Source organism: Oryza glaberrima, chromosome 4, assembly GCF_000147395.1.
Source record: "Oryza glaberrima chromosome 4, OglaRS2, whole genome shotgun sequence".
NCBI classification, from domain to species: Eukaryota; Viridiplantae; Streptophyta; class Magnoliopsida; order Poales; family Poaceae; genus Oryza; species Oryza glaberrima.
In genome coordinates this window covers 24,200,755-24,227,183 of record NC_068329.1, presented here as the reverse complement: position 1 = coordinate 24,227,183, position 26,429 = coordinate 24,200,755, and the positions used below count along the sequence as shown (strand labels likewise).

Below are 26,429 nucleotides of genomic sequence, written 5' to 3'. Positions count from 1 at the left end.
ACATACGAAAATAAGCTTATTTTCACATGCAGACTCTTAAACGATCTCACGCAGGCGAAGCCTCTTAAAGCTATATCTGCAAGCCTAATCACACTCATCTCTTCCCTCCCAACAACTTCAAATTTTACTAAGGCCTAGTTCTATTTCTCAACTACAATCTTCAACTTCCTCATTTTCCGTTAGCACGCTTTTCAAACTACTCCCTCCGTCCCAAAATATAAACATTTTTAGCTATGAATCTGGACAACTGCGTGTCCAGATTCATAGCCAAAAGTGGCTATATTTTGGGACGGAGGTAGTATTAAATAATGCATTTTTTTAAAAAAATTATATATAGAATATATTTTAAAATTCATATAAATTCATTTTAAGTTTATAATTATTAATACTTAGGGCATGTTTAGATCCCACCCTAAAATTTTACACACTATCACATCGAACGTTCAACCACCTGCATGAAGTATTATATATAGGCTTAAAAAAACTAATTGCACATATTGCGACTAATTTGCGAGACGAATCTTTTAAACCTAATTGCTCCATGATTTGACAATGTGGTGCTACATTAAGCATTTGCTAATGACGGATTAATTAGGCTTAATAAATTCATTCTCGCGGTTTACTGACGGATTCTGTAATTATTTTTTTATTAGTGCCCAAACATCCCATGCGACACCCTATATAATATCCGATGTGAGACGCCAAAACTTTACACCCCTGAATCTAAACACCCCTTAATTAATCACGTGCTAATGGGATTTCTTGTTTTGTGTTGGTCAAAAATATCTCTCAAAACAAAGAGATCGAACACAGCCTAAGCCTCAATCCGTATCTCCTCAACTTCTCTCTCACCTCTCATTCCCCCAATCCCTCCCCACTCATTTTCTCTCTCCCCACACATTTTCTCCCCATTTCTTCTCCCGGCCGGCCTCTCTACCAACCTCTCCTCAACCTCCTCCTCCTCCTCCTCTCTCTCTCTCTCTCTCCCCAACCTCCCCTCGGTGGCATCGGCAGCCCCAAGCGGCGGCGTGTCGATAGCATGGGCCGTAGCCATCCCGTCGCCATAGCTGGATCCGGTGGCGCGCGGCAGCCGTCCTGTCGCCACCGCTGGATCCGGTGGTGGTGGCCCTCCCCGCACAGCCCCGTGCGGATCCGGTAGACAACATAAGCACCCGTACATGAAAATCGGATTCTCGCACGCAGGTGAGTCATCCGCATGAAAAAATAGTGATTTTTTGTAGATATTTTCGGACAGACGCGTGGATCAACCGCACATATAAATAGGTTTTACCTGTTTGGAAACATACTTTTTTAAGTAGTGGATGTTGATAAGCTATGCGTATCTACATAGTCCTGTATTTTATTTATTTTTTAAATATGGGAAGCTAACTATGAGCAACTTCATTGAAGAAGTATAAGACTGTTTCACCTACTAATAATAGAAGGAAGCTACAGCTGGACGTTTTTCGTATACTCTTCCAATATAGCATTGTGTTCTCTCTAAATTGTAAGAGGTTGAGACGTGGTTTTTTCTTATATTTCGTGATGGAGATAGTAGTAGATTATTACGGATGACCTCAGTTGTAGTATGGTGCTAACAAGAATACGGTGGGCTTATTATGATTAGATTGAGTCAAGGACTGCTAAACAAGGCCCCCGTCTGCAGTGCCTTACTGCCTTGAGCCTTCTTAATTTCCACCATAGAACCTACGTATACGCACATCGAAGCGTGGCGATCGATACCCCAAGTAAGAACATATCGTCGGACAAGGCGAAGTCCATGGCGCCGCCGGATCCCCACCCAAGTTTTTACACGGGCGCCGCCAATCCGTTCATGCCATGCCGTGCGTTGATCGATCGATCATCGATGCACGCGCCGGCGGTCGAAGCCACCACGCTTCGTCGACCGTGGCCGGCCCGCTGCTTTGGACTTGGACGCAGAGTTGAGTTGCCTTGCCTGGGCATGGCGCGGGCCGTGTCGTGTCGCAAGCCGGCCGCGACTTTCCACGCTCGTGGGCCTGTGAAAGTGGGGACGGTGTGGGCTCAACCACGCACCGCTCCGCGCATCACGCAAAGTCGCAAAACACAGCTTCCCGTAAAACTACTTCGGGCGACTTTTGGTTGACCTGCTAAAAAAAAAAAATCCTGCTCCTTCCACCGATGGCCTGGTTACAGATTTCAGCCTTTCAGGTGTAGAATCGCATAGAAACGGAAGTGAGATGGAACGAGATGCTCCGCGTAGAACGGACAAGTCACTCGACGATGAGATGGCACGCGACGCGAGCGCCCCCGCGGTCTCACAGGCAGCAACGCACCAACTCTCGGCTCTCGCACACTCTCCTCCTCCGTAATCCGTATCTATGCTGATTGATGCAGAAATAGCTAAGCTACAAGTTACAACCACCACATACTGCAGGTTGCATAATCGTCACAGTACATATATTCCTACACTGTTGCCGTACCATGATTGGGCGAGTCCGCATTCTGTTGGACTGCTGCGAGCGCGAGCACGCGACGAGAATCACAGTGACACGGGAACGTCGAAACGGCCCCGCCCATAACGCTATCATTTAAGAACAAACGTACGCTTCCAATCTCCATGTCTCCTCATTCCCGCGTCCTGTATATGACCATGTACTACTGTACTATTCTCCTCTCTGCTCTTCACACGCTGTAATTCTACCGGCCATATGAGACATAAGAGGAGGCGTACCACTGATCAATCGAACACTGCTTCCGTTTGGTTATGATAATTAATTAGGGTGAGTTTGAGGAATAGGAGATTGAGAAGATTAGGAAGATATGTAAAATGAGGTGAGCCATTAGCATGTGATTAATTGAGTATTAACTATTTTAAATTGTAAAAATGGATTAATATGATTTTTTAAAGCAATTTTCCTATAGAATTTTTTTGCAAAAAACACACCGTTTAATAGTTTAAAAAGTGTGCGCGTGGAAAACGATATGCTATCTCACTCATTGTCCATGGAACTAACGCACCCTTAGAGCAAGTATAATAGTGAGCTATAAACTTACTGTAAGCTTATGTGGAGGAGGGAGGTAACAAAAAAAATCAAAGGGGTTGGCTCTCATGCAAGAGCTATCTTAACACAATCTCCAAGACAAATACATTAAATATATAAGTGAGAGATAAAGAGAGGAGAAGAAAATTATAGCCAACCTTATAGCTAATCTTATTATATATGTTGGCTTTAAGATGAGCTAATAGTAGGAGGTGAGCTATACTATTATCTTTGCTCGGATGGGGGAGATGGGAACCCAACTCCTGCGCACGGAAAACAGGGTAGTCCATTAACGCGTGATTAATTAAGTATTAGCTAATTTTTTTTAAAAAAAATGAATTAATTTGATTTTTTAAGCAACTTTCGTATAGAAACTTTTTATAAAAAATACACCGTTTAATAGTTTGAAAAGCGTGCGCGTAGAAAACGAGAGAGAGAGAGAGGGGACGGGAAAAAGGTGCATGCGAACACAGCATTAGTTAACCTGTCGCCGATTATGATGTAACATGTGTGCTACAGGTAGCCGTGTGTCCTCTGCAAACGTATTGTACTACCCTCGCTAGGCTCCGGCTTGTGCATTACACGCTGTGATGACTGATGAGTGACCCGTCTGCAACGATCATCGCTTTACCCGCTGTATCTAACAGTTCATCCCATACGTCTGTTTCTAGGATTCTTGCAAGGAACATTGTTGGGTAGCCCAGCAATTAATGATGGTACCATGTACTTGGAGTAGTTTTGATTTAACCCCGTGTCTCAAAGCTTCAAAAGGAATAGCAAGGCCACCATCTTCTAACTCGAGTACATGTGTAAATAGCTTCCTCTTTTGGTTTGTCGAGAGCAGGATTTTCTCAGCATGTCGACGGTAAACCCAGCATTTTCAATCACGAAAACTTATAGCTGTGTTTAAGAAGGGACGAAGGGAGTACTTTGTAGCAGATGATCATATAACAGTATAGTATGAAAGGAAGAGACATACAATACCATGAAAATGTTTCGGAAACACATCAAACAATAGCGTAATTATGGCAACACTGAGGTCGAGGAGTGGAAGATGGAGATTGGAAAGGGAGGTATAAGGTTGTGGGCATTAGTCGACATAACATAACTCGACAAATACCCGCTAAAGTCTATGAGCTCTCACTTCATGGTATGTGGAGACCCACAGCCTTATCTTTTCGCTTATGCTTATCAACTAAAAATTAAATTTTCAACTTTAAATATAAAGTTGATTTCGGTGTTTTTCATCGAAGTTTATTTTTCAACATTTACTTTTATATAGTTAAGAACATATATATAAAAGTTTTATTCATAAATTATTTTTTGTTTGTAAATATATCGTTTGGTTTATTCCCCGAATAAGCGTAACGAGGGATCCCTAGCCAAAAATTGAAAAACGAAAACGACGAAGATCATCTCTCATCTAGAACTTGGACATGAAGTAATAAAGGGAGAGTAGTTTTAGGTCTTAAAGAAGGTATTGGTTGTATCTTAATTTTAGGAGGAAACTCCAAATTAGACATCCGATTTTCTGTAAAAAAAAAACGGACGGTCAAATATTTCAGTTGACCACCCGTGAAACATTAAAGAGAGAATCCATTATATGCCACTGACTTTGTCACACCTCTACGATTTACCACTGGCTTTGTCATGTTCTATAATATGCCATCGACTCTTGCTTAACTTCTACGATTTACCATCACCGTCTGGTTAGCCTCCGTTAGCATTGTACAATTTTGTCCAAATGACCAAAATATCCCTAAGACAAAGACTTCCAAAAATTAGATAAAATTATCAAAATATCATATTATAAATATAAGATTGTAAACATCCAAAATTTGGCCAAAAATTTAAAATATGATATTTTAGAATTTGTATCCGAATTTTGAAAGTTTTTGTCTCAGGGGTATTTTGGTCATTTTGACAAATTTATACAGTACTAACGGAGACTAACCGGACGGCGATAGTAAATCGTAGAAGTTAAATAAAAGTCGATGGCATATTGTAGAACGTGACAAAGTCAGTGGCAAATCGTGGACGTGTGACAAAGTCAGTGGCATATAATGGATTCTCTCAACATTAAATTATACACGATGAAAAAAATAGTCATTTAAACATTTTTATTTTTTTAAAACACAACGAAGATATACATTGAAAGATGTCGCAATTATGTATTCAACTTCGAGCGTTAACGGATTGAAACATACGGTTTTTTTTCATCAAAATATAATAATGCAACATCTATTTATAAAGATTTAATTACAACAAATAAATAGTGTGAGCAGATCGTAGATCGAATAAGTAGTTTATAAGAAAAAAATATTTAAAGAAAGGAGAAGAGAATAAGAGAAGAAGAAGAGAAACTAGCTAGCTGCACATGCGTGTAGGGGAGTGGGGGGAGTGTTAGGGGGTTCGATTTGTTTCTCAATCGGGCGCCCGAGGGTGAGAAATCTCCAAATTTTTAATGTTTACTTATGGTACATTTTGTCACTTGACATACTCCCTCGTCCTAATAAAAATGAATCTAGTAATAGATATGACACATTCTACTACAACAAATCTGGATAAAGGTATGTACAGATTCGTAGTATTAGGATATGTCATATCATCCAAAAGTTACTATATTTTAAAACGGAGGAAGTATTTTAAGAGCTGAGGTAGATTATAAAAGGATCCATGGACTCTGGCCCATTACCACCCTTACCCCGGGTCCCTTGCCTCTTGAGTATTGATACCCAAGTCTCTGCAAAGGTAGAGCTACTGTTTTTAAAGATCAAGAATCGTAGAAAATCTTTTTGCATGACGTGCGTGTGTAACTAGTTTATACTTCCAATGAATCTAGGCGCTACATCAACTTTATTAGAATATTATAGTACTCTGTAAAATTACTTGTAAGAATCTTAATGTACGGAAATTGCATATGCTTAGAAAAAAATTATTTAGGGGACAAGGGGCGAATATATAATGGCGTGTTAGAGCATAAAACTTGTTAAGGATCATTAATTATGGTAGCTCCCCACAGGCCCACACAGAACATACTCCAGCAGGGAAGGACAAGAGGTTGGCAGATTAAACAACGGAAAACAGAGAAGCTACACAAATTGGCTTGTCTTATTTTGTGGCCTTTACTGTCCAGCACTTAATTATAGCTTCTATTCTCGTTGTAAACTAAACACCCAGTTGATCTTGATGGTTCTTAAATAAGGAAATGGGCACAAAATCTTGAGATCTCTTGGAAAGATATGCTGTGGTATTTCTTCCCTTCCAATCAAAAAATAGGCACCTAATTAAACTACTTATACATATTATACTTTACGTTGTACCACTTGTCATGCATAAACTACATTTTCTTTATAATTGCATAAACTACATACTCCCTGCATTCCTTTTTACTTATCATCTTTTCTCAAAACAAATTATAAATATTGAAAAAGATGATGTATTATCGAAGTAATTTGCATGCTAAATATGATTATTATACTATTTGTGTTCACCAAAACATCATAATTTAAAAGTTTTTATTGGTCAAAGATAAATTTACACTGGTCAATAGTGTCAAATAAAAAGAATGGAGGGAGTATACAAAATAAATACTTGCATATCCACATATTATTCATATATAGGCCTTCAAAGACCGAAACGTGATTATTATCTGGCTTCAGCCTGTAATGCAGGGATATTTGCTGAATCCAGATCGAAGAAGAAGTTTGTCCAGAATTTAAACCAAATCGTACTAGTAATATGCCCGTGCTAAACGCTACGGTGCAATTCGATTTGTCTTTAATAATTGTTAAAATTTCATGTTAGCGGAAATTTTTTTCTATGATATGTGCATTTGAACTTTAATTCAATTCATGTCGTACATTAAATATATTTATTTTACGTAAAATATAATAATATGATACTGCATGGGCACAATAAATCTTTACAAGAATTAAGTATATATAATCACTTCAGTATATAGTACGCTATTATGTTACAAAAGTGAGTTATTTTATTATTTGTTGCGGAAACAAAATAAAGCATTATTTGCGATCTGGAGGAGATTATTTGTTGCGGAAACAAAATAAAGCATTATTTGCGATCTGGAGGAGGTGCGGGAGAGAGGCTGCAGTGGTTGGCGATTTGACGAAGGGGAAAGGAAACCGAGCGGTGACCGCGTGCGCGATTATTTGTGATCCCTAATACATTGCAGGGGAAATCTGTTCTGTGCTGCCTACTCAAAGGCAGAATTTTCTAAGCCAATCTCATTGTCATCCAAAGTACTACTGCCAATGAACTGACAAAAGAAATGATGAACCAAAGCAGTGACATACTTCTAGACAAACAACTTGGGCGAACTGAGAGAGCTCCCATGGTTATAACATATGGAAACTGATCCTACAATAAAGAAAATAATTTACACTGTAATATAAGAAACCAACTTTTCTGCTACTTGAGGTTTAGAAACTGAACTTGAGGTGATGTGTTTAGAAACTGAACTTGAAACCACGGTTCTGGTTTGATCCACCTGAACATCTCATGGTTATCCATAAGTACAAGGCAAATATGAGTAGATGGCTAATTCGCTATGGAGCAAAATAATACTGAAAGACTGGAGGTTACCTTCTGTTGTTTATATGTAATGAAATATGTGACACAGAAGATCTCAAGAAAAGTTTCTATGTACGGATAAGGGCTATGGCTTATAAACATGTTCATGTTTTTTTTCCGGTTTGCAAATTGGTATTCTAACCTGGACCAGGAACCTACCATGAGTTTTAATATTAACATAATTGTTTTGCATTGGAATAATGAATGTTATGCAAACATTATGCAGTCTCCTGAAATGAATCATCCGATAATACCAAAGTAAATGAAGCAGCACCGCATTTATAGAGAAAAAAAATGTTTTCCCTAAGTAGTCCTACACTTCCAGTTGTAAGAAGGATTCAAACTTCAGAAAAATCACCCTTCCATTTGTATTCATGCTTTAAAATTGTAAAATTTTATCTTATATTCTTTTCTTTTTACCAATGCTTTCATACACTTCGGGGACAGACGGCGGAGATGAGACGAACATGGGTAGATGCATGGCAACCTACGGAGTGGCGACAGTTAGGGTTGGGAGATGCCGCAGCGATGTGGTGGTGGCGGTGCGTGTGGCAGTGCCGGTTGGTAGTGGTCACGGAGGAGATCGGCGTGGTGTCACTGGTGTTGTCCTCGACGGTCGGTGGCGGCACGGAGATGTCGAGGGTGGGCTTTGGCGGCGCCGGTGTGGCCCCCCGAGGTGGAGGTTGCCGGATGTTGTATCAATAATCCCTAATCCTATACAACAAAATAAGAAAATCAGGAGGAAGATTACGGTGGTGCAATGTTTCATGAAGCTTATTGCACTTTGCTTAAAAATGAACCATCTTGGTACATAATTAGCCAAAAGCTTACTGAAGTCATAAGTTCATCTTGACCAAATCTGTCAAGAATCCAGAAACAGTTGGATTGTCCTAACATATGCATGGTGATGGTGATTTCATTAATCAAGGAATGAATCTCTACTATACTGATAATTGACATAGATGGTGCATCATCTTAAATATTCTGTCACTGCCAATGAAAATTGAATTTTAAGGTTTGATTTCTGAAATGTGTAAAATCTTAAATAACCAGATACTATATATTGTTCTTTGGAGATGTTTAGACATGTGCAGACAGTTATGCGTTGTTCATAGACATGGATACTTTAGTTATCATTATCTAAAAACATGAATTCTTTAGATACCAAAACGATGCTTTCGGTTTTCTTTCTTTTGATTGATTCTGGATTATATTAAGAACCGTATGATCAAATCAGCGACGACTGATGGGGAGAGAGGAAATATATATAATACTGGATTGTGATTAAAAAAAAGGGGAGGAGGATGATTTCTGTACCTTAATTTCGGCGAATCAGATCGAGGATGGGGCGACACTGTTCTGAAAGCAGAGATCGGTGGTTGCACGGAGACGGTCGACGAGCCGGAGATTGGGGGCGGCACGGAGGAGACCGGCGAGAAGGGCGATGAACTGCGGAGTGGCGAGTGGAGGAGACAACTGGCGGGGTGGGAGGGCGGGTGCGGTGTGCGGCGCACGACGGCGGAGTAGGCGATGCGGTCTGGACAGCGGGTAGGGGCGCGAGCGCCGGGAGACGACGGGGGCGGCGACGTGCATAGGCGTGATGGGCGAGAGAACTGGCGGAGGAGATGGATTTCGCGATCGGAAGGAAAGTGTGACAATTTCGGGGGTGCAGGGGTGAGGGAAGGCGGATGCTATTCCGGACGTCAGATCTCTTGGGAATAATCTGGACCGTTGAGTGATGAATGAAAGAATGAGTGAAAGTATTTCTTGAACTATAAGGTAGATGAGGAATGAATTGGGGGAGACTCATTTAATTTGGACTTTACTCAGTACAGTAAACAATGTATGACGACAAGGATCATTAACTAGCGAAGCTATTCGCTGGGTTACCCTTTTTGACGTTGCTCTGAATCTACCTTGGGTAACAAACGTGGGTGTGTTTAGTTCACGTTAAAAATAAAAGTTTGGTTGAAATTGAAACGATGTGATGGAAAAGTTGAAAGTTTGAAGAAAAAGTTTGGAACTAAACTCGGCCTGTATCCCATTCACTTATAGCAACATGGAGAGTACCTACTCCCTCCGTTCCAAAATATAACAATTCTAGCATTCAAAATTTATCTGAATATAGCAACTTTTTCACCTACATTCTCTTCTCAACCAATTATAATCTTCCACCATTCAAATTCTCCACCAACTTTCTCTTTCTCAACCCATCACAACTTTTTTCCATTTAATATTACCTATTTTTTTAATACTCGTGTCCAAGCTTAAAACTTTCTATATCTTAGGACAAAGGCATTAGCTACTATCTACAGGGTTACAGGTCCCCAACTTGTCACACAGTTGCACTTTTAGGAGTGTAAAATATGCTGGCGATTTGGTCTACACACGTCTCCAATCCCCTGGCCGCACAGAAATAGTAAATTAAGAATTATGAAAAACCGTCAATTAGAACGTACTTACATCAGACTAACCCCATGCATGTGTTTGTTTATTCTCGCAGTCAAGTTGAAGCCCAATAATTGGCAAACAAATCGACTTATGTGCGCATCAAATCAAGCATGTTAACCCAATAATATACCCACATGCATGAAAGCACAGAAGGTGCCATTTCCATGGCGTCCCGCAAGCCAGTACAAAACGGCACTCTAGATGACGCCTAAACAGTAAACAATTAACTCTTAAGTCTCTACAGCGACACCGATGTACTCATAATAATATGCGTGAATTCATGGAAAAACTTGGATTGTGCATGCTGTCGTCCTACGATCCCGTATGCTCCAAACTGTCGCCAACACACTTCTGGTCCCTAAAGCTAATTAACCTCCCAAGCACATGTCTTTTTTAAGACTCACATGCCGATTCTTTAATCGACGTAATGAAATCGCGCTAGAAACCAATGGAAAGGCCATAGGTACCAGGAATATTGACCCGACTCAACTAACCTCATAGCAGGTACAATAGCAGGCTATAAGCCGGCTGTAACCATATATCGAGAAGAAAAAAGAAGAGAGAGAAGAAAGCGGGCTACAGATTTGTAGCCGGCTGCAACACGAACTCTAAGATGTTATGTGTGTATGAGAGGTGGGACCGTGTATTAATGGTGTAGTATATTTTTATAGTTAACTATTGTATGAATGGACTATTAGATTGACTATAGATGTTTTGGAGTCAATAGTTGGCTATACTATTGACCTTGCTCTCATCGCGAGAAATTTGTGTGCCGGCCGGCGTGTAGATTTTTGTAGTTTAATTAATTAGGTGATGAGGCGGGCGCTAACTATTGCATGCATCCACATGCATATGGGTTACCAACCATACTAAAAACTTTTCAGCCACTAACTACACCTTACCGTCTCCGATCTTTGTATGTCATGACCAATCTCCCGGCCGGGATGGTACAACCTAGTAGTATAAGGTCATTCCCAACCTAATAACTAGGATGGTGTCCATAGCATTAAATAGGCTGCCATCTAGAATGAAAAATGATGTGGCAAGTGAATAAATGAGAAAAGAGAAGAAAATCATGTCTTGCATGAGACATAGTTTCTACACAATATCCAAGACATCATGTGAAATAAGTAACATTAAATTTAAGTATGAATAGTGGTGTTTGCATTGGAAAAGTAGTGTCTAGTACTAATTTCTTGATGATGTAGAGTTTATGGAAATTATGTATAGTGTTTTGGGTTGGGAATGGTCTAATACTTCGTATTGATGTAGGGATTGCTCATGATGGTTCATATAAGGTCATACATGTGGAAAGGAGCCATTGGGCAAGGAAGAAACTTTAAAGGTAAAACGGCTGAAGACAAGAAGAGACAGAACGGTAGTTAGCTCGTTAATTCTAGAATATTTCTTGTGCGTTGCATGATTGCGTCCATTGCTTCATTTATTTATTTATTTTTGGGGACGTGTAACGTCCATAGCCAAATTGGAATAACAAACTTGTGAGTATAGTGTTCTGGCAGTGTGGGGCTCGCTAGCTAAGCTAGTTTGTGGAGAGCGAGCTGGCTTGATTAATTATCTTAATTAAGAATAGCACGTTGTTTTATGAAATTAAACAACACATTGTCAAAACGGGGCCAAATGATATGTTACAACAAAACCTTCAATAATATAAGATAATTAAAAAACATTTGATAATATGTCATCCTTGAGGTGGTATTTTCAGTTTATGAGATACCAAACAAAATCCAATCTTTCGATAGTAAGGATGTGGTGGGTATTTCGAATCTTCCCCGGCGCACCCCCCTATCAAGAGTACCACATCATACAACTTGTCACCGCTCTTGTCCGCCTGCATTAGGATGCCATCACCCTTTACATTCTCCTTCGTTTGCCCGCATCCGCAACACTGTTTTGGCGTTGGACGGCAAGGGTGCTACGTGCTCAGATTCAGTCGGTGAGCTTGTGGAAGGACCTTTGCAAGAGGTGGACATCGCCAACAAGCTCAAATGTGCGAGATTGGAGGGAAGAGCGGAGCAGGAGGTGAAGATTGTCGGCAACTCCAGATTGATCTGGCTGGCTAGCTTGGGGGTACGAGCTTGTATCTCGTAGGCGAGATTGGGAAAGGGTCAAGCGGGAGGACATAGGTTATCGACAAACTCAGACTCCAGCCGATCCAGTGCCACCTCTCCCTCTGGCATGGATGATCACGTTGCCTCTCCGCGCCCCACGCGTGCGGGTCCACTGGCCGAGGCGATGTGAGGGGCGGGTCCTGCACCCTTCCCTCTTCTACACAGATCCCGCCACCTCTCCACCTCCCAGCCCCTCTAGTGCACAAGGATCCGTCGATGGCGGTGATGGGAGGGGTGGATCCGGTGCTCACTTCCCCTTTCACGTGGATCCGCCAGCCTCTCTACCCCTAATCACTCCGCCCTCCACATGCGCGGGTCCACCGGCCGCGGCGATGTGAGAGGCGGATCAGGCACCCTACCACCTCCCGCGCGGATCCCACCTCCTCTCCACCTCCCAACTCCCCTGGTGTGCAAGGATCTGTCGGTGGTGGTGACGGGAGGGGTGGATCCAGTGCCCGTTCCCACTCTCAGGCGAATCCGCCAGCCTCTCCGCCCCTACTCGCGAGGATCCATGGGTAGCTTCAAGCGACTTAAACACCTGCATGCGAAAACACAATTTCCACATGCAATTGTTGTACCCGCATACAGAAATAGTGATTTTCGCAGATATCTAGATGTCGATGAGCCATCCATCCGCCTGCGAAAATCAATTTTGACCAGATTAGAAATTCGTTTATGTAGTAGTATGCCTTACTATGGATGTCAATATTTGAGTGTGAAGCTATATGGTGAACTCTAGCAGTTGCATGACTTATTGGAGTTCAAGTGTAGGCCTTGGGTGGGGGATGGGGTTGAGCATGTGGTGACCAGTGGGGCCAAGAGGCAAATAGTTTTTAAGAGATGAAAGGCAATTAATGGTGATGAATCTTACCGTTCAAAATAGGGAGCCATAAATTGCTGATGGTCAGGAGGTTGCGAGTCCCATCAGTTAGCCATATACGGAATAAGCTGTTTTGGTTTATTAGGGAATAAAAATTAATTTATTGGTAATTTTTTATATACGTGTTTTTGGTGATTTAAAAACCAATACTGAAAAAGAACTATATATGTTGAATATATTTTAAAGTCAATATTAAAATTAAGCTTGAAAATTCAAATTTTAGCTTTATCTTTAGCTAATTAGGGCATCCCAAGGGAGTCCTGCAAAACATGCACATAGATGGTGGATATAATTGATGGCTGATGCTAGCTGATGAAGTGGGTTAGGGTTGGGTAGTAATTGATTGAAACTCTTAAATGGAAATTAAAAAGAAAATGTAGCCCCAATTTGTTTGGAAGTAAGAACTTTGACAGAAAGGAGGATCAACCAGAGAGATGATACTCCCTCCATCTACTTTTGATAGTCATATTTCATCTTGGCACACAGTCCAAGGATAGGTAATTCTACTTATCATCCGTTTAAACATGCTACTAGTCATTCCTCGTAATCAAGCAATTCATTAATATTTACATTTCTCGATGCCCATGTAGCCAATCTTGTGTGGAAGAATGGAGTGTCACGTATTAAATTCGAGAAAGTCATTAAGACGATAGGTTGTTGGATTGAAATATGCTTATCAAAAATAAATTTTTCAGATTTAGAAATATGACTATCAAAAATAGATTGAGGGAGTATATGATAGACACTGGGTCATCGGCTACTGGGCCAAAAATTGATTGGCTATTTGGCTGTGTGGAGAAAATGTAAGGCCGGGCATATATAGACGATTCCAACTTAATTATTTCCTCCATCTATTTTTGATAGTCATATTTCATCTTGGTACACAGACCAAGGATAAGTAATTCTACTTATCATCCATTTAAACATACTACTAGTCATTCCTCGTAAACAAACAATTCATTAATATTTACATTTTCTCGATGCTCATGTAGCCAATCTTGTGTGGAAGAATGGAGAGTCATGCATTAAATCCGAGAAAGTCATTAAGAGAATAGGTTGTTGAATTGAAATATATCTATCAAAAATAAATTAAGAGGATAGGTTGTTGAATTGAAATATGCCTATCAAAAATATGCCTATCAAAAGTAGATGGAGGGAGTATAATATTTAGTAAAACAATATATATGAATTTTATTGACATGTGACAAAAATCAACATATTGGTCCAATCTTTAACTAATGATGCTATCATCGCCTCATCGGAGTGGAAGAGACTAAGCCAAGTGGTCAGTAACACTCTCAAGTTGACCTAGATATTGACAGAAAGCATCTAAAATAAACATAGTCCGTGCATGCTTTGACAAAAATGGAAATATTGTCCATGCATGCATGCATTCACCGTGCCGGCGTTGTGGTCAGTGTTCCCAGAGCACCAGTGGCTCACCAAAGAAGAAATCGTCAGCATCGTCATCCCACGGCGAACCGCAATAATACGGCGGCGGCGGCGGCGGCAACGTGAACCCGAACTCTAGAAGAGCATCTGGCATGGTGAAATACGTGTAGTCTAGTCCAGTGCCGCTGTCCTGCTGCAGTGTCCCGTTCTCAACGATGCAAACCGGCGCCGTCGCCTGCTCAGGCTCCGCCGGCTCGGGCTCGTCATCGGCAGCGGCGTCGACGTCGTGGCATGGCGTGGGCGAGAGCGCGGGCACGGGCGAAGCCGTGGCCGCGGCGAGCGCGGCGGCGGCCTGGACATCCTTGGGCGAGGCCGAGGCGGCGCGCGGGAGCAGGTGCGCGAGGTCCGGGAAGTTGAGGTGCGCGGTGCGGCCCTTGATGGCGAGCGCCGCGACGTCGTGCGCGCGCGCGGCCATCTCGGCGGTGTCGAACGTGCCGAGCCAGATGCGCGACTTCTTCCGGGGCTCCCGGATCTCCGACACCCACTTGCCCCAGCTCCGCATGCGCACGCCGCGGTACGTCGGGTGCTTCAGGTGATCACTGCGCGGCCGCTTCTTGCCGCCGCCGCCGCCGCCGGCGCTCCCGGAGTCCACGGAGCTCGGCGACGACGCGTTGAGCGAGCTGCAGGCGGCCGAGCTCGCGTCGTTGCTGCTGCTGCTGCAGGTGCAGCTATTGCTCTCCTGGGATATCACTTGCTCTTGCTCCATTCGTGTGTGACGAGCTAGCACGCGACGAAAACCAAGATTGCTTGCTAGTGATCAGTGATCACTCGAGCTACTGGCGTTTCTTGCTGCAACTTGTTACTGTAAGTTGGAGTGATCAACAAGTTGGCTGACTAGCTAGCTGTCGTCTGTGGAGATGAAGGCAATGTGATGCACCATCCATGTATATATATTGTGGCTCTAAGTCAATGTGTGGAAGACACAACAATTAAAGTGGCACTATTTCTTTTCTTCTCCCAAAGAAATGTGAATGACATGCAAACGGAGAGAGAGAAAAAAGGTGTAAAATCACGCCATGATATGTAGCTTAAGGACGCGTTTCTTCTCTGATCTGAAGATCTCAATATACTGAAGTTCTGCACAAACTATAGATTTCATTATTCATTGTTCCCGAGCTCGGCGCATCGATTGGCTTCGTGCAAAATGTGTTTCTTTGGACGATCGAGTAATGATTAAAGTAGCCAGAAAATGCCAAGCCACATGGCAACTCCGTACTTAGGTGTTAGCCTCGTGCAAAATATTAAAATGCAAACATATGGGAATCGTCTATATTTCACAGATCCAAATCTTTGGATCTGCGTGCTTATATTGTGTTTCAATAATTAAGTACAAATCAATAATGCAAACGGGCGAAACTAATGGAAAGGGTGTCAACCAGCAGATGGGACAGAAAAAGCAGTGTTTGTTGGGATAAGAAGATGAGAAGACTAAAGAACATAATGCAAAGCAAAGCTGGCAATAACCCATTATTTTTGTGAAGAAAATGCAGCCATGCAGCCCATAGTACCCTTTCTTTCCCCATAATTTTCAACTTAACTATTGATGACCCCGTGTATAATGTTATCTGACAGAATAATCAAATATATACGACCAGAGATTCCAGCGCGGGAACATAAAAAAAACCTACGGGGAGGAACTCGTGGCGTTGCTTTGGAGAATTGGGGATACAGGTGTTTCCTAAGATCACACTTAAAACTTTATTAAGGATTGCTAAGTTGCGACCAAACACCAAAATTCGTCTGGAGAAAAAGCTGGGATAAAACTAATCTTCGCTATTTGAGCTCACCTTTCATTTGGCCCCATGCTAGAATATAGTGACAGGCAATGAGTGCTTTAATTTCTAGTGGTTCGTAACTACTGGAATGGACCAGAATGAGAGTATTTTATAGACTTGAGGATAACTTTTTTTTTTTTGGCTGAGAAGGCATGCATCAATTCGAGAAAACAGAAAAATTAAGGTCAAAGCAGAACAGATAACTAAACAGAGATGATGAGTGAAAACAGCGTGAGGATCTTCAGACTTCAGTGAAACCTGATGATATGAAGATTTCTTCTCTCTCTTTACCTTTACGTTCAAAGCAAATCTCTATTCGTTCAAAAAAAAAAAGCAAATCTCTGAATCTTTGTTAAATATAAGTAGCTAGCATCAACCGTAGTAGGAATTCATCGTGTTAATTTGGTCAATTAAAAGCAGATGCCACAGACGGCAACTTTGCACGAAAGCCCAGATGATCGGTTTAGATGTTACCTAATGCACAACGCGAGTACGACTGTTGAACAAAGAACGAAATAAGACGAGAAAGTGCATTCAAGACGATTCATTTCTTTGGACGGCAATTTGAAACCGAAAACACGCTATGTTTTTATACATCTAAAAACGAGTAAAAGCCTTTTCTTATACTCCATATATCTATCATCAAACACTTTAGTGAACAAGGGCGATACGTAGCTTCATACGGGCCTTGCTTCAGTTCTGACTTGACCTTCCTGCCCTGTCCCAAACATTTTTTGCTTAAGCTATGACGACGACTAGCCGTACGTAGCCATGGATGCAGAGACAATAGGAGACATGACAGAAATTACATAACAAATCAAGGAATTCTAGAACACGTATCACAAAGTGCCAGAGCAAATAAGTATGATGTGCCCATATGTAGCCAAGTAAAGAGTGGTTAGTACGTCCATGAGCTCCACGGCCGAAATAAAAGAGTGGTTAAAACGTCCATTTGCTTCATAACTTCCATATAAGTGGTCTTTTTCCTGAAAGAACAGCATGATGCTTATGTAGACGGCTGGAAGAAATAATACTAGATGGTGCTCAGTTCACGAAAGCTACACTTCTACTGATCGAAGCGTCATATTGTTAGACGAAATAATGCGAATAATTAATTAGCTGAGACCACATGCGTTAGTTTCAGTGAAACTAACACGCTGATGGGGATCTGCAGGGCATTATTGTCACATGAAGAACGGTACGTACGCTGGTCAATCGTATTCCCTACTGTATAATTAGTTACAAACTACAAACTTTTTATGTGTTTGATTCTAATAGAAAAGGACTTTTGACCAATTATGGTGGTCTCAATCGATCGTTCTCCTCACATACGGTTCAATTACATCTCTCTTTTAAGTGTGATCTGGCTAGCTTTTGTTTTAAGTTTTACTAATTCAAAGCCAGAGCTTTTCTCTTTAAAGTGTTCAAAGCAACAGTCGATTGATTGCTACTATTGTCTGGCAACAATATTCAGAATGAATTCTTCAGATAAAGAGAACGATTGTTATATTGCCCATCTTTTCTTATTCCAAAAGAAAATATTGTCCATCTTTTCAATATATTTGTATGCAAGGATTATATAATATAACTAAACATTCACAAATACATATGAATGTGAGCTGTTTTGCTTCAGATATTTTTGCACAGCCTCTTATAACTACTGGTTAAAATTAAACTTGGAGACCAAAACCTCCATTTCATCGTACTATTGTGCCCTATTGATTTTGAGGTGTTATTCGATGGTCTCTAGACTAGTAGAATAGTTATTTCTAAGTAGTAATGGAACTCATAAATCAATAATTTAGATCACTTTTACTGATGATAATTATAGTAGAATATATGTTACCGTAAAGTCCTAATTGATTTTAGAGTTCTTTTATGGTCTTTTATGACCCTTGTGGGCACTTAAAACACAAAAGCCCACAAATTTTTTAACTATAGTCCTTGCGAACCAACCTCCAGGGTTTAACTTCACTGTATCCCCCAACCACAAGGACATCCCGATCGTGTCTGATTCCGTTGGCACTTCCACGACAAAATCAGGTGACATCTATCGGAAAAGTGGTATATATATACTCAGCAAATCTCAATCAAGGGCATGCTTGATTAAGGCACGTACGCGTCATAAAATCAATCATTAAACAGATCGATCGATCGGCTGGTCGCACCAACATTCTGTTGAGTGCTTGCTAACCGATTAGCTGCTTAGCTCACACTGTCACACGCATTGGCACGTCCAAATCCCCGCAAAAAATTGCGAAATCCCCAGCGTATCGCCCGCTCCCCTCTCCGCGCCCGCCTGCGATCTCAACCAGCAGCAAATAGAGGTACATTGTGAATGTGTTCACGGGTTAGCCACTTGCACCCTTAAAATAAGAAAAGCGAACGACTGAACTCGTGCGGCACCACAGCCTCACATACCGTAACGTTCCCTTCTCCGATCGGCACGCCGGCCGGGCCCGGCCGGCACGGCTCGCTTCCGGTCGGGCCGGCGGCGACGACGACAAGACCCCTTTCTGTCATAGGATCCTCTCCTAGAGGCATCATTTCACGCATTATGTAACCGTACATGCGTGTGGTTTAGCCGGTTTTGATTATTATCAGCGCTGCGTCGCTAATTCGACAGCTCGCTCGCGTTTGCTGCTGCTGCTGCAGCTTGCAAACGCATTTGCTCCTCTGGCCATGTGTTGTGCATGTGACACGGTCGCCTCTGCTCGTCCCGCGCTCGACGCGAGCTCGCACTTGGGCTAGCTAGCTAACGTGTACTAGTACCTAAGATCCTCAATTTGCGACTAATTGGATGATTAATTAGGGAAAGGTATAGATGGCGAGCCAGGAGAGGTTAACTGGTTCGCTGCGCCACTGGCGTTGGACTTGGACTCTTGTGGGAACCGGTAACTGGCGTGCGAGTGCTCTGTACCTAACCTGCTAGTCATTGGCTTGTGGTTTTATTTATTTTTCATAACTTACATTGGCAAGTCCCTTGTTATTTTCTAATTAAGATATAGATTTTTTATCTTAATTTTTAAATTGCTAAACGGCGTATTTTGTGTGGAAACTTCTTATGTAGAAGTTGCTTTGAAATATCATATAAATCTATTTCTTAAATTTAAAATAAATAAAACTTAGTTAATTATATGTTAATAGTTTTTTTATTTTGTATATCTGTATTTAAATTTTCATTAGTGAACTCAAACGGACCAACAGAGACAAGTGAACATTGTGTGCACACTGTATGGAACCTTCTTTGCTACTTCCTCTCCTTTTCTTTTCACTCTTCTAGTACTGTTGAGATATTGAGTTCAGTACCACTAGTACCAGCACAGTACGTGTAGTAAAGAAAGGCTGGAAGTAGAAGAGCTTGAAGGCACAGTTGGCATTTTTATAGTTTATTATTTAACTCCCGGTACTTGTTCGAAGGAGCTGTACTCCCTCCGTCCAAAAAAAAAAAAGACAAATCCTGGTTTCCGTGTCTAATGTTTGACCGTCTTATTTGAAAAAATTATAAAAAAAATAAAAAGACAAGTCACGCATAAAATATTAATCATATTTTATCATCTAACAACAACGAAAATACGAATTATAAAAAAATTTCATATAAAATGGACAGTCAAAGTTGGACACGGAAATTCAGGGTTTGACTTTTTTTTTTTTGGACGGAGGGAGTACGTAATAACGACGTGGCAGCAGCAAGATCCGGACTTGTTATGAACAAGGGCTAATCTGGTGAGAATTTGTGTGAGAACGCACTCTGGTGGAGAGTGATGTACACAAGAATCCATGCACTTACTGCCAAACTCATTGTGAAATCATTGAGGCAAGCAGGCAACACATACATCTCAATTCTGATTTTTGCTGATTGTCCGCTGTTTCACCGCACCATTAAAACGACCTCCAAACGGCCGGCCAGCAGCCCACCACACCCACATGTCCATAAAGAAAAATAAATTATGCACATCAATAATTCAATCAGCTGAAAAAAAAATCTGCTTCGAATTAATTAACTTCTATTAGTAGAGAGATCTTTTTGATTGTTGGTACACAAAGCACACAGGCTTCATGGCCTAATCAAGCACAACATAGACTAAACTTTGTCAATAGCAGTAACTACTAAATATAGCGGTAATAACATTTTTTTTCCCTTTTTTTCTTTCTTTCTTGAGAGTTGTCGTTGTAGCCTATTCATGAGCCCAGAAAGGTAAAATGGCTACTCGGCCCACAAGAGTGGCTCATTGAGCACGACGGCGTCGCCGCCGTCGTACTCCTCGGCCGCCAGTGCCGCCGGCCACACCGGCGACCACCAGAGCCCGTCCCGTAGGTCGAGAAGAAGGTCGGGTAGGTCGAAGAGAGCATTGTCCTGGCCGCCGTCGGCGTGCACCGTGTCAGGGCAGGCGGCTTCCTCCTCGGGTTGCTCGGCGGTGGGCGACGACGACGGCGACGACTCCTCTTCGCACCGCACCTCGGCGGCAGCCTTGGCGGCGGCGGCCTGGATGTCTGCCGGGGAGGTGGACGCCGGGCGGGGCAGCTCGTGGGCGCTGTCCGGGAAGTTGAGGTGCGCGTTCCGGCCCTTGATGGCGAGCGCGGCCACGTCGTGGGCGCGCGCCGCCATCTCCGCGGTGGGGAAGGTACCCAGCCAGATGCGCGACTTCTTGCGGGGCTCCCGGATCTCCGACACCCACTTCCCCCAGCTCCGGCGGCGCACGCCGCGGTACGACGGGTGCTTGAAGCCGCTCCTCGGCGCCGAGGCGGCGGTGCAGGTGCTGCTGCTGTCGACGCCGCCGCCGCCGCCGCCCGCCTGCGCCTTGCCGCTCGCCGCCGCGTTGTCGTCGGTGCTGCAGCTGCTGGTATCCTCCCCTGCGCCGTGGGCGGCATTGGCAGGTTCCTCCGCGGCCGCTCCCTTGCGCTTCTTGGCGGCGTGTTTGGGCTTGGAGCTCTTGGGCCGGTCTTGCGCGCCATTGTCGACGAGGGAGGAGGTGGAGGAGGAAGTGGACAGCGACGAGGAGGAGAAGGAGACGGAGACGGAGGAGGAGGTGGTGGGTGTATGGCTCGCGTCTGCTTCCATGGCTCCCGTTAGGAGAAGGCCGTGGCCCGTGGCGAGGAGAGAGATCGATGGAAGTGCGGTCTGCGGCGAGTGAGCGAGTGAGTGCCTCTGGCTATAAATAGTCCTGCAGGGTATGTTAAAAAGCCTTTTGTTTCCCTTTCTACGCAAGGTTTTTCATTGATTAATGTAGATGATTAATTAATTTCATAGTTTCATTATAGAACTCAGGACCATTGGATGATAAAAACCAGGACCATCGGATGATAAAACCATCATTTTCCAACCATTTGTACGTATAGCACTTCTTGGAAACATAGGATTAAAAAAATAATAATAAAGAATATATGATTTCAGCGTAAAAAAATATAGGATTTTAACAATAATACTTGTGTAAAATAGATAATTGAAAAACATTAAGAAAAAACATGTTTGTTTAGTTAGATGGTGGGAAAATACCGAAATTTAAGAAGAAATAAAGACTCAAATAAAACTTTTCATGAGATTGGATATTATGTTAAATTTCTTATATAATATGCACGGAATGAGGAATTTGTAGGATTCAATATTATCCAATATTTTATTTCAAATGGCTATTTAAGGAAGAACATTTTTTAGAATAAAATTCTATAAATTCCTTACTATGTTTTTTCTTCAAATCGAAACGGCCTAAAATGCTATTTCCTCCGTTTCATATTATAAGTCGCTAGGATTTTTTTTCTAGTCAAAACTTTTTAAGTTTAAACAAGTTTAGAGAAAAATTTAGCAATATCTAAAACACCGAATCAGTCTCATTGAATCTAACATTGAATATATTTTGATAATATGTTTCTTTTATGTTGAAAATTCTACTATATTTTTCTATAAATTAATTTAATCAAACCCAATCAAAATTTAACTAAAAAGTCAAAAGGACATAAATTTAACTAGATAAAAGTCAAAAAATTGTTTTGCCTCTTCTGATCTAAAGCTCTAGAACATAGGGAACCCCAAACCTAAACTAAGGTTTGTTCAAGAGGTGGGTTCTTTTGCATTTTAAACAGGTGGAGCTAGTGAAATCGATCCCTGAAACAACAACAAAAATATCATCCCAATAAGTCAAATTTTGACCAAAGATAGTTTGACTCTCATAGTTTGATTCAAAAATAATGTATGGTCAAGGTTTGTTACGAGAATAATCATTATATTACAATTATATATGAGTTTTCTTAAATTTGTATAGAAGAGTTGACATTTTATTCACTTGAGCAACCGGCCGGCATGAGGCAGTTGAAACTAAAGCAACAAAAGTTTGTTTCTTTTTAATCTGGACATTTCAGAAAAGTTTAGAATGCAAGAAAAAAAAATACAAAATATATTATGATAAAGCAAATACAGCGACTCTCACTGCTTTTACTGTTTCATCACATGAGTCAAAATCAAACATTCAGATTTTTTTTAACGAACCAATATAAGGTGTACCAATTTCATTAACTATAGCAGGGGAAAAAATTAACTAAACAAGGTAAAAGGAGAACTATGTTACGACTTCGGAACAATCTTCGAAAAACGTTTTGCTCTTGCTAAGGCTTAAGTCTTGAACTCTTCCTTTTTTTTTCAATCAACGAAGACGCCGATGGCTCAAATATTTTGATTTTGGTACTATATTGAACTACTAATTTGCTTGAGAAGGTTCTGGGCTTTGGCATTTACTTTTAGCGTTGAAACTTAAAAGGGATTAAGCAGAGTATATATATAACTACAACCTACTAACAGTACTCTAGACCTGGTCCCCCAAAAAAAACCCGTTTCTCTGCCGAACTAGTTTAAAGCTAAATATACAGTGACCGTACACACTGACCACGTTGATCGCAATTCTAGCTAATTCTGGTCACGTTTAACACTTTTAACTATTACTACTTGATGCAAGTCAATCGATCTGTACGTAGCACAGGGCATATAGATTAACTCATCCCAAATAAACTATCTCAGAGCCGGTTACTTAACAAGATCTTCAGTAGCATTATTTAGGCCTAATGGTGGAGCCGCGGAGAGCAAGTGGTGTTTGCTTGGGTACAAAATGGTTCGGCGCAACGATAAGATATGGCGCGTCGTGTCGCTGGAGTTCGACACGAGCAAATCCCAACGAACGTTTGGTCGTCTCGATCGGGTCCGATTCGATCCAGAGCCAAACTTTGGCTTCGTTTTCTCATCAGTTTTCCTTTTTTTTTCCCCTCCTTTTTTGCCGTTTCTGCGCTTGACTTCCCCGTGAGTTTTTGCTACTACTCTCCTCGGTCGGCCGAAAGAAAGGGATGCATGTTAGGCCGTGGCACACCACCCTCGCGAGATTTCAGCTGTGATTGATGGGGAGCGTGTCGATCATGGCGCGTATGCTTGCACGTAGCATCCGGATTGAATTGCGATCCGTTGTCTGCATGCCTCGCTCTCTTTCTCTCTTCCGAGGATTTGTCATTTATCAACGTACTGCTCCAAGCCAGAAAGTTGGATTGTAAGGGTCAATAACTCCGTGGAACCCCTAGTGTGCGGATCGCAAGAGATACCCCAGGAAGTATGAGAAACTTATTAGTTTACGGACTAGCTAGCTAGAGGCCGGCCGTCTTCCGAGTAGAACGGAGGGGAATTGAATGCCGTTGTGAACTGAGAGGATCAGTGGATTGAAGAACCTGGGCACCGGAGAGGGAGCAGATTAATATTCCTTCCACGCATATCTAGCCGTACGTGCTGGCATCCAAGTACTAGTACCCAGGTAACCCAACACGATGATGCCCCTCTGTACTCGCTCGTGCGCACGAACGACAGCACGATTAATATGGGGTTCAGAAAGCTTCAGAAAACGAGTATACTTTACTCTCAGTAAAAACGCAATCACGATTCGATCAGGACGTACACCGGAGCTGATCGAGACAGGCAGAGGTAAAACTAAGGGAGAAGGCCTGGCTGTCAGCTGATTAATACTAGTAGTAGTTCAGAGGATCAAGGCACGGAAATACTAAGCTCCCCGAGACGTGTAGTGTGGTTAACGCGACGCGATTAAATGCTTGCTGCAGGGCTTGCTCTTTCGGGCAAGCTACAGCTACAGCTACAGCACAGCCGCGCCCTTCGCCGATCGTGCAACACGTTCTCTCTCTCTCTCTCTCTCGCGCGCGCGCGCGCGGGAGATGCGAGATTTGACCCTTTGACCCTGTGGGGGCACAAGACAGAAGAGAAAAGAAAAGGAAAGAAAAAACAAACGATCGCGCGGTTCCCGCGGGTCGCGAGCCGCGCGAGGAGCCACGTGATCTGAGCTACCGCTGCCTGCGGCGCCCGCGCCGAAAAATCCACCGAGTCTCTCATCAAGCAAAATCGCGGTGGTTTGGCACGCAAAACCTCTCACGTCGTCGTCGTCGACACCAAACGCGATCCCATCTTACCAGTAGTCCCAGTACACGAGTACTAATCCTGTACTATGAGCTAACCTTAGCCAGTGAACTAACGAGACCTCCATTGATCATCCTAGTAGTACTAGACGGTAGCCCTGGTACAAAAGTCCCGGCACCAAGGGCATTACTTCTAAGTTACAGAGCGTGTCTACCTGTCCAACGCATTTATATATACTCTCTCTACGACGAACCCGGGCGGTGTACGTGCACGTACATATACGTTGCATACTGCTGCCCACTAAGGCCAGTAGACGGTCGACTCTCTCCAAGCGTCGTCTTATATATACAGGCAGCAGTACACCCCTAGCTAGCTACTGCTTGCAAGTAACAATTCACCGTCAAGCGTCAAAGTTGTATCCAACTTCTTCCGTATAGCAGCGACCGGAGGAGTCCTCGCAGAGAGTCGCAGTCTTCAATTCGTACGTGCTTTAGCATTGTAAGATTTGGGTAGTATTAGTAGTACCAGTTCTTAATGCACGGCGACGAAACTACACTCGCATTGGTTATCCTAGCGCCGAGACACAGTACAGCTTAAATGCGATAGCCCAAGAACAGATGAATGGTAGTAGTACCAAGAGCTTGAGTTATTGCTCCTCGTTAAGGCAAGCTTAACAATTGCAGCGTTTAGTCTGAACTTTTTCTTTCTTTTTTGCAGTACTGCAGATATAGGCAGTGTGCTGCTACAGTGTAGAGTAGCAGGTACGAGCTGCCCTAGATGCCAACGGCAGGTAATTAATGCTAAGTACCAAGCTGGCAAGCTGCCCTAACGGAAAATTACTGTATTGGTTAATTCTCCATCACGTCAATGAGTACAGTAACCGCACGCTACCGGCCATGCATAGATATGCTCCTGCAGAGTCCTAATCTACTCCTCCCGATGATATCTCCCCGCATATTAATCATCTCCAATGTCCAGCTGAGCGTGCAACGCAACAGGCTGTAGTTAACGACCGTAATTTAAGACGCCGGGCGGTGTCAATGCCGTACAACCAGCAGTAATTTTGTCATAACCAATGAAGCATTTAACCAGTGATGATGCAGTGTGCGTAGTTTGACATAACCAATTAATGATGAGGCGTTTCAACCTTGACCACTCAGCTTACTATATTGTACCATCGCCAACTCCTAGTTACGTTGATCAATGAAATAAGCAATGAACCAATGAGTAACTGCAAGCCCCCAAGTTACCATGTCCACACGCAAAGAATGGTGTTTACATTGTGATCCATGCTACCATGTGTCTAGTAGAAGCCTCAACTCTGAACACTCAAGTTGGACTGGACACCTGAACTCTCGGTGGAACTTGGAAGTAGTAGTACATGTACGGGGCAATGGCAGATTACGGCTTTTACTTGGCGGCTTTCCTTTGTATTCATATGATGCGGTCAACAGCAAGTTGGCCGCAACGGTTTGGCGAAAACCGGACACAATCCATCCGTATCAAAGAGTTCGGCACACAGGCACAGACCATGGCGAGCTAAATCCTGAACCGCGCCGCCACCATGAGCCGGAAATTATGGCAGATTGGCTGTGAAACTTGGAGAATTTTCAGTTTCAGGCATATCTACCTGACAAAAAAGCGGGCTAATGGCGGCGACAGGAAGATGCGTTAGCATTAGCAGCTACCACAAAGAGCAGGGATTGTGAATTACTAGAGCCTCTGCTCTTG

General features: G+C 42.6%; 2 protein-coding genes across 2 annotated transcripts; both read right to left on the bottom strand.

The window, feature by feature from the left end:
• Window positions 1-14,236: 14,236 nt before the first annotated feature.
• LOC127771869 (ethylene-responsive transcription factor ERF039-like) lies at window positions 14,237-15,461 on the bottom strand. The gene has a single exon (XM_052297814.1). It carries the CDS (start codon window positions 15,232-15,234, stop codon window positions 14,491-14,493), a length of 744 nt encoding a protein of 247 aa, XP_052153774.1. The 5' UTR covers window positions 15,235-15,461; the 3' UTR covers window positions 14,237-14,490.
• A 4,829-nt stretch (window positions 15,462-20,290) lies between these two features.
• LOC127769304 (ethylene-responsive transcription factor ERF038-like) lies at window positions 20,291-21,580 on the bottom strand. The gene has a single exon (XM_052294845.1). The coding sequence runs from the start codon at window positions 21,363-21,365 to the stop codon at window positions 20,511-20,513; it is 855 nt and encodes a 284-aa protein (XP_052150805.1). The 5' UTR covers window positions 21,366-21,580; the 3' UTR covers window positions 20,291-20,510.
• Window positions 21,581-26,429: the final 4,849 nt, after the last annotated feature.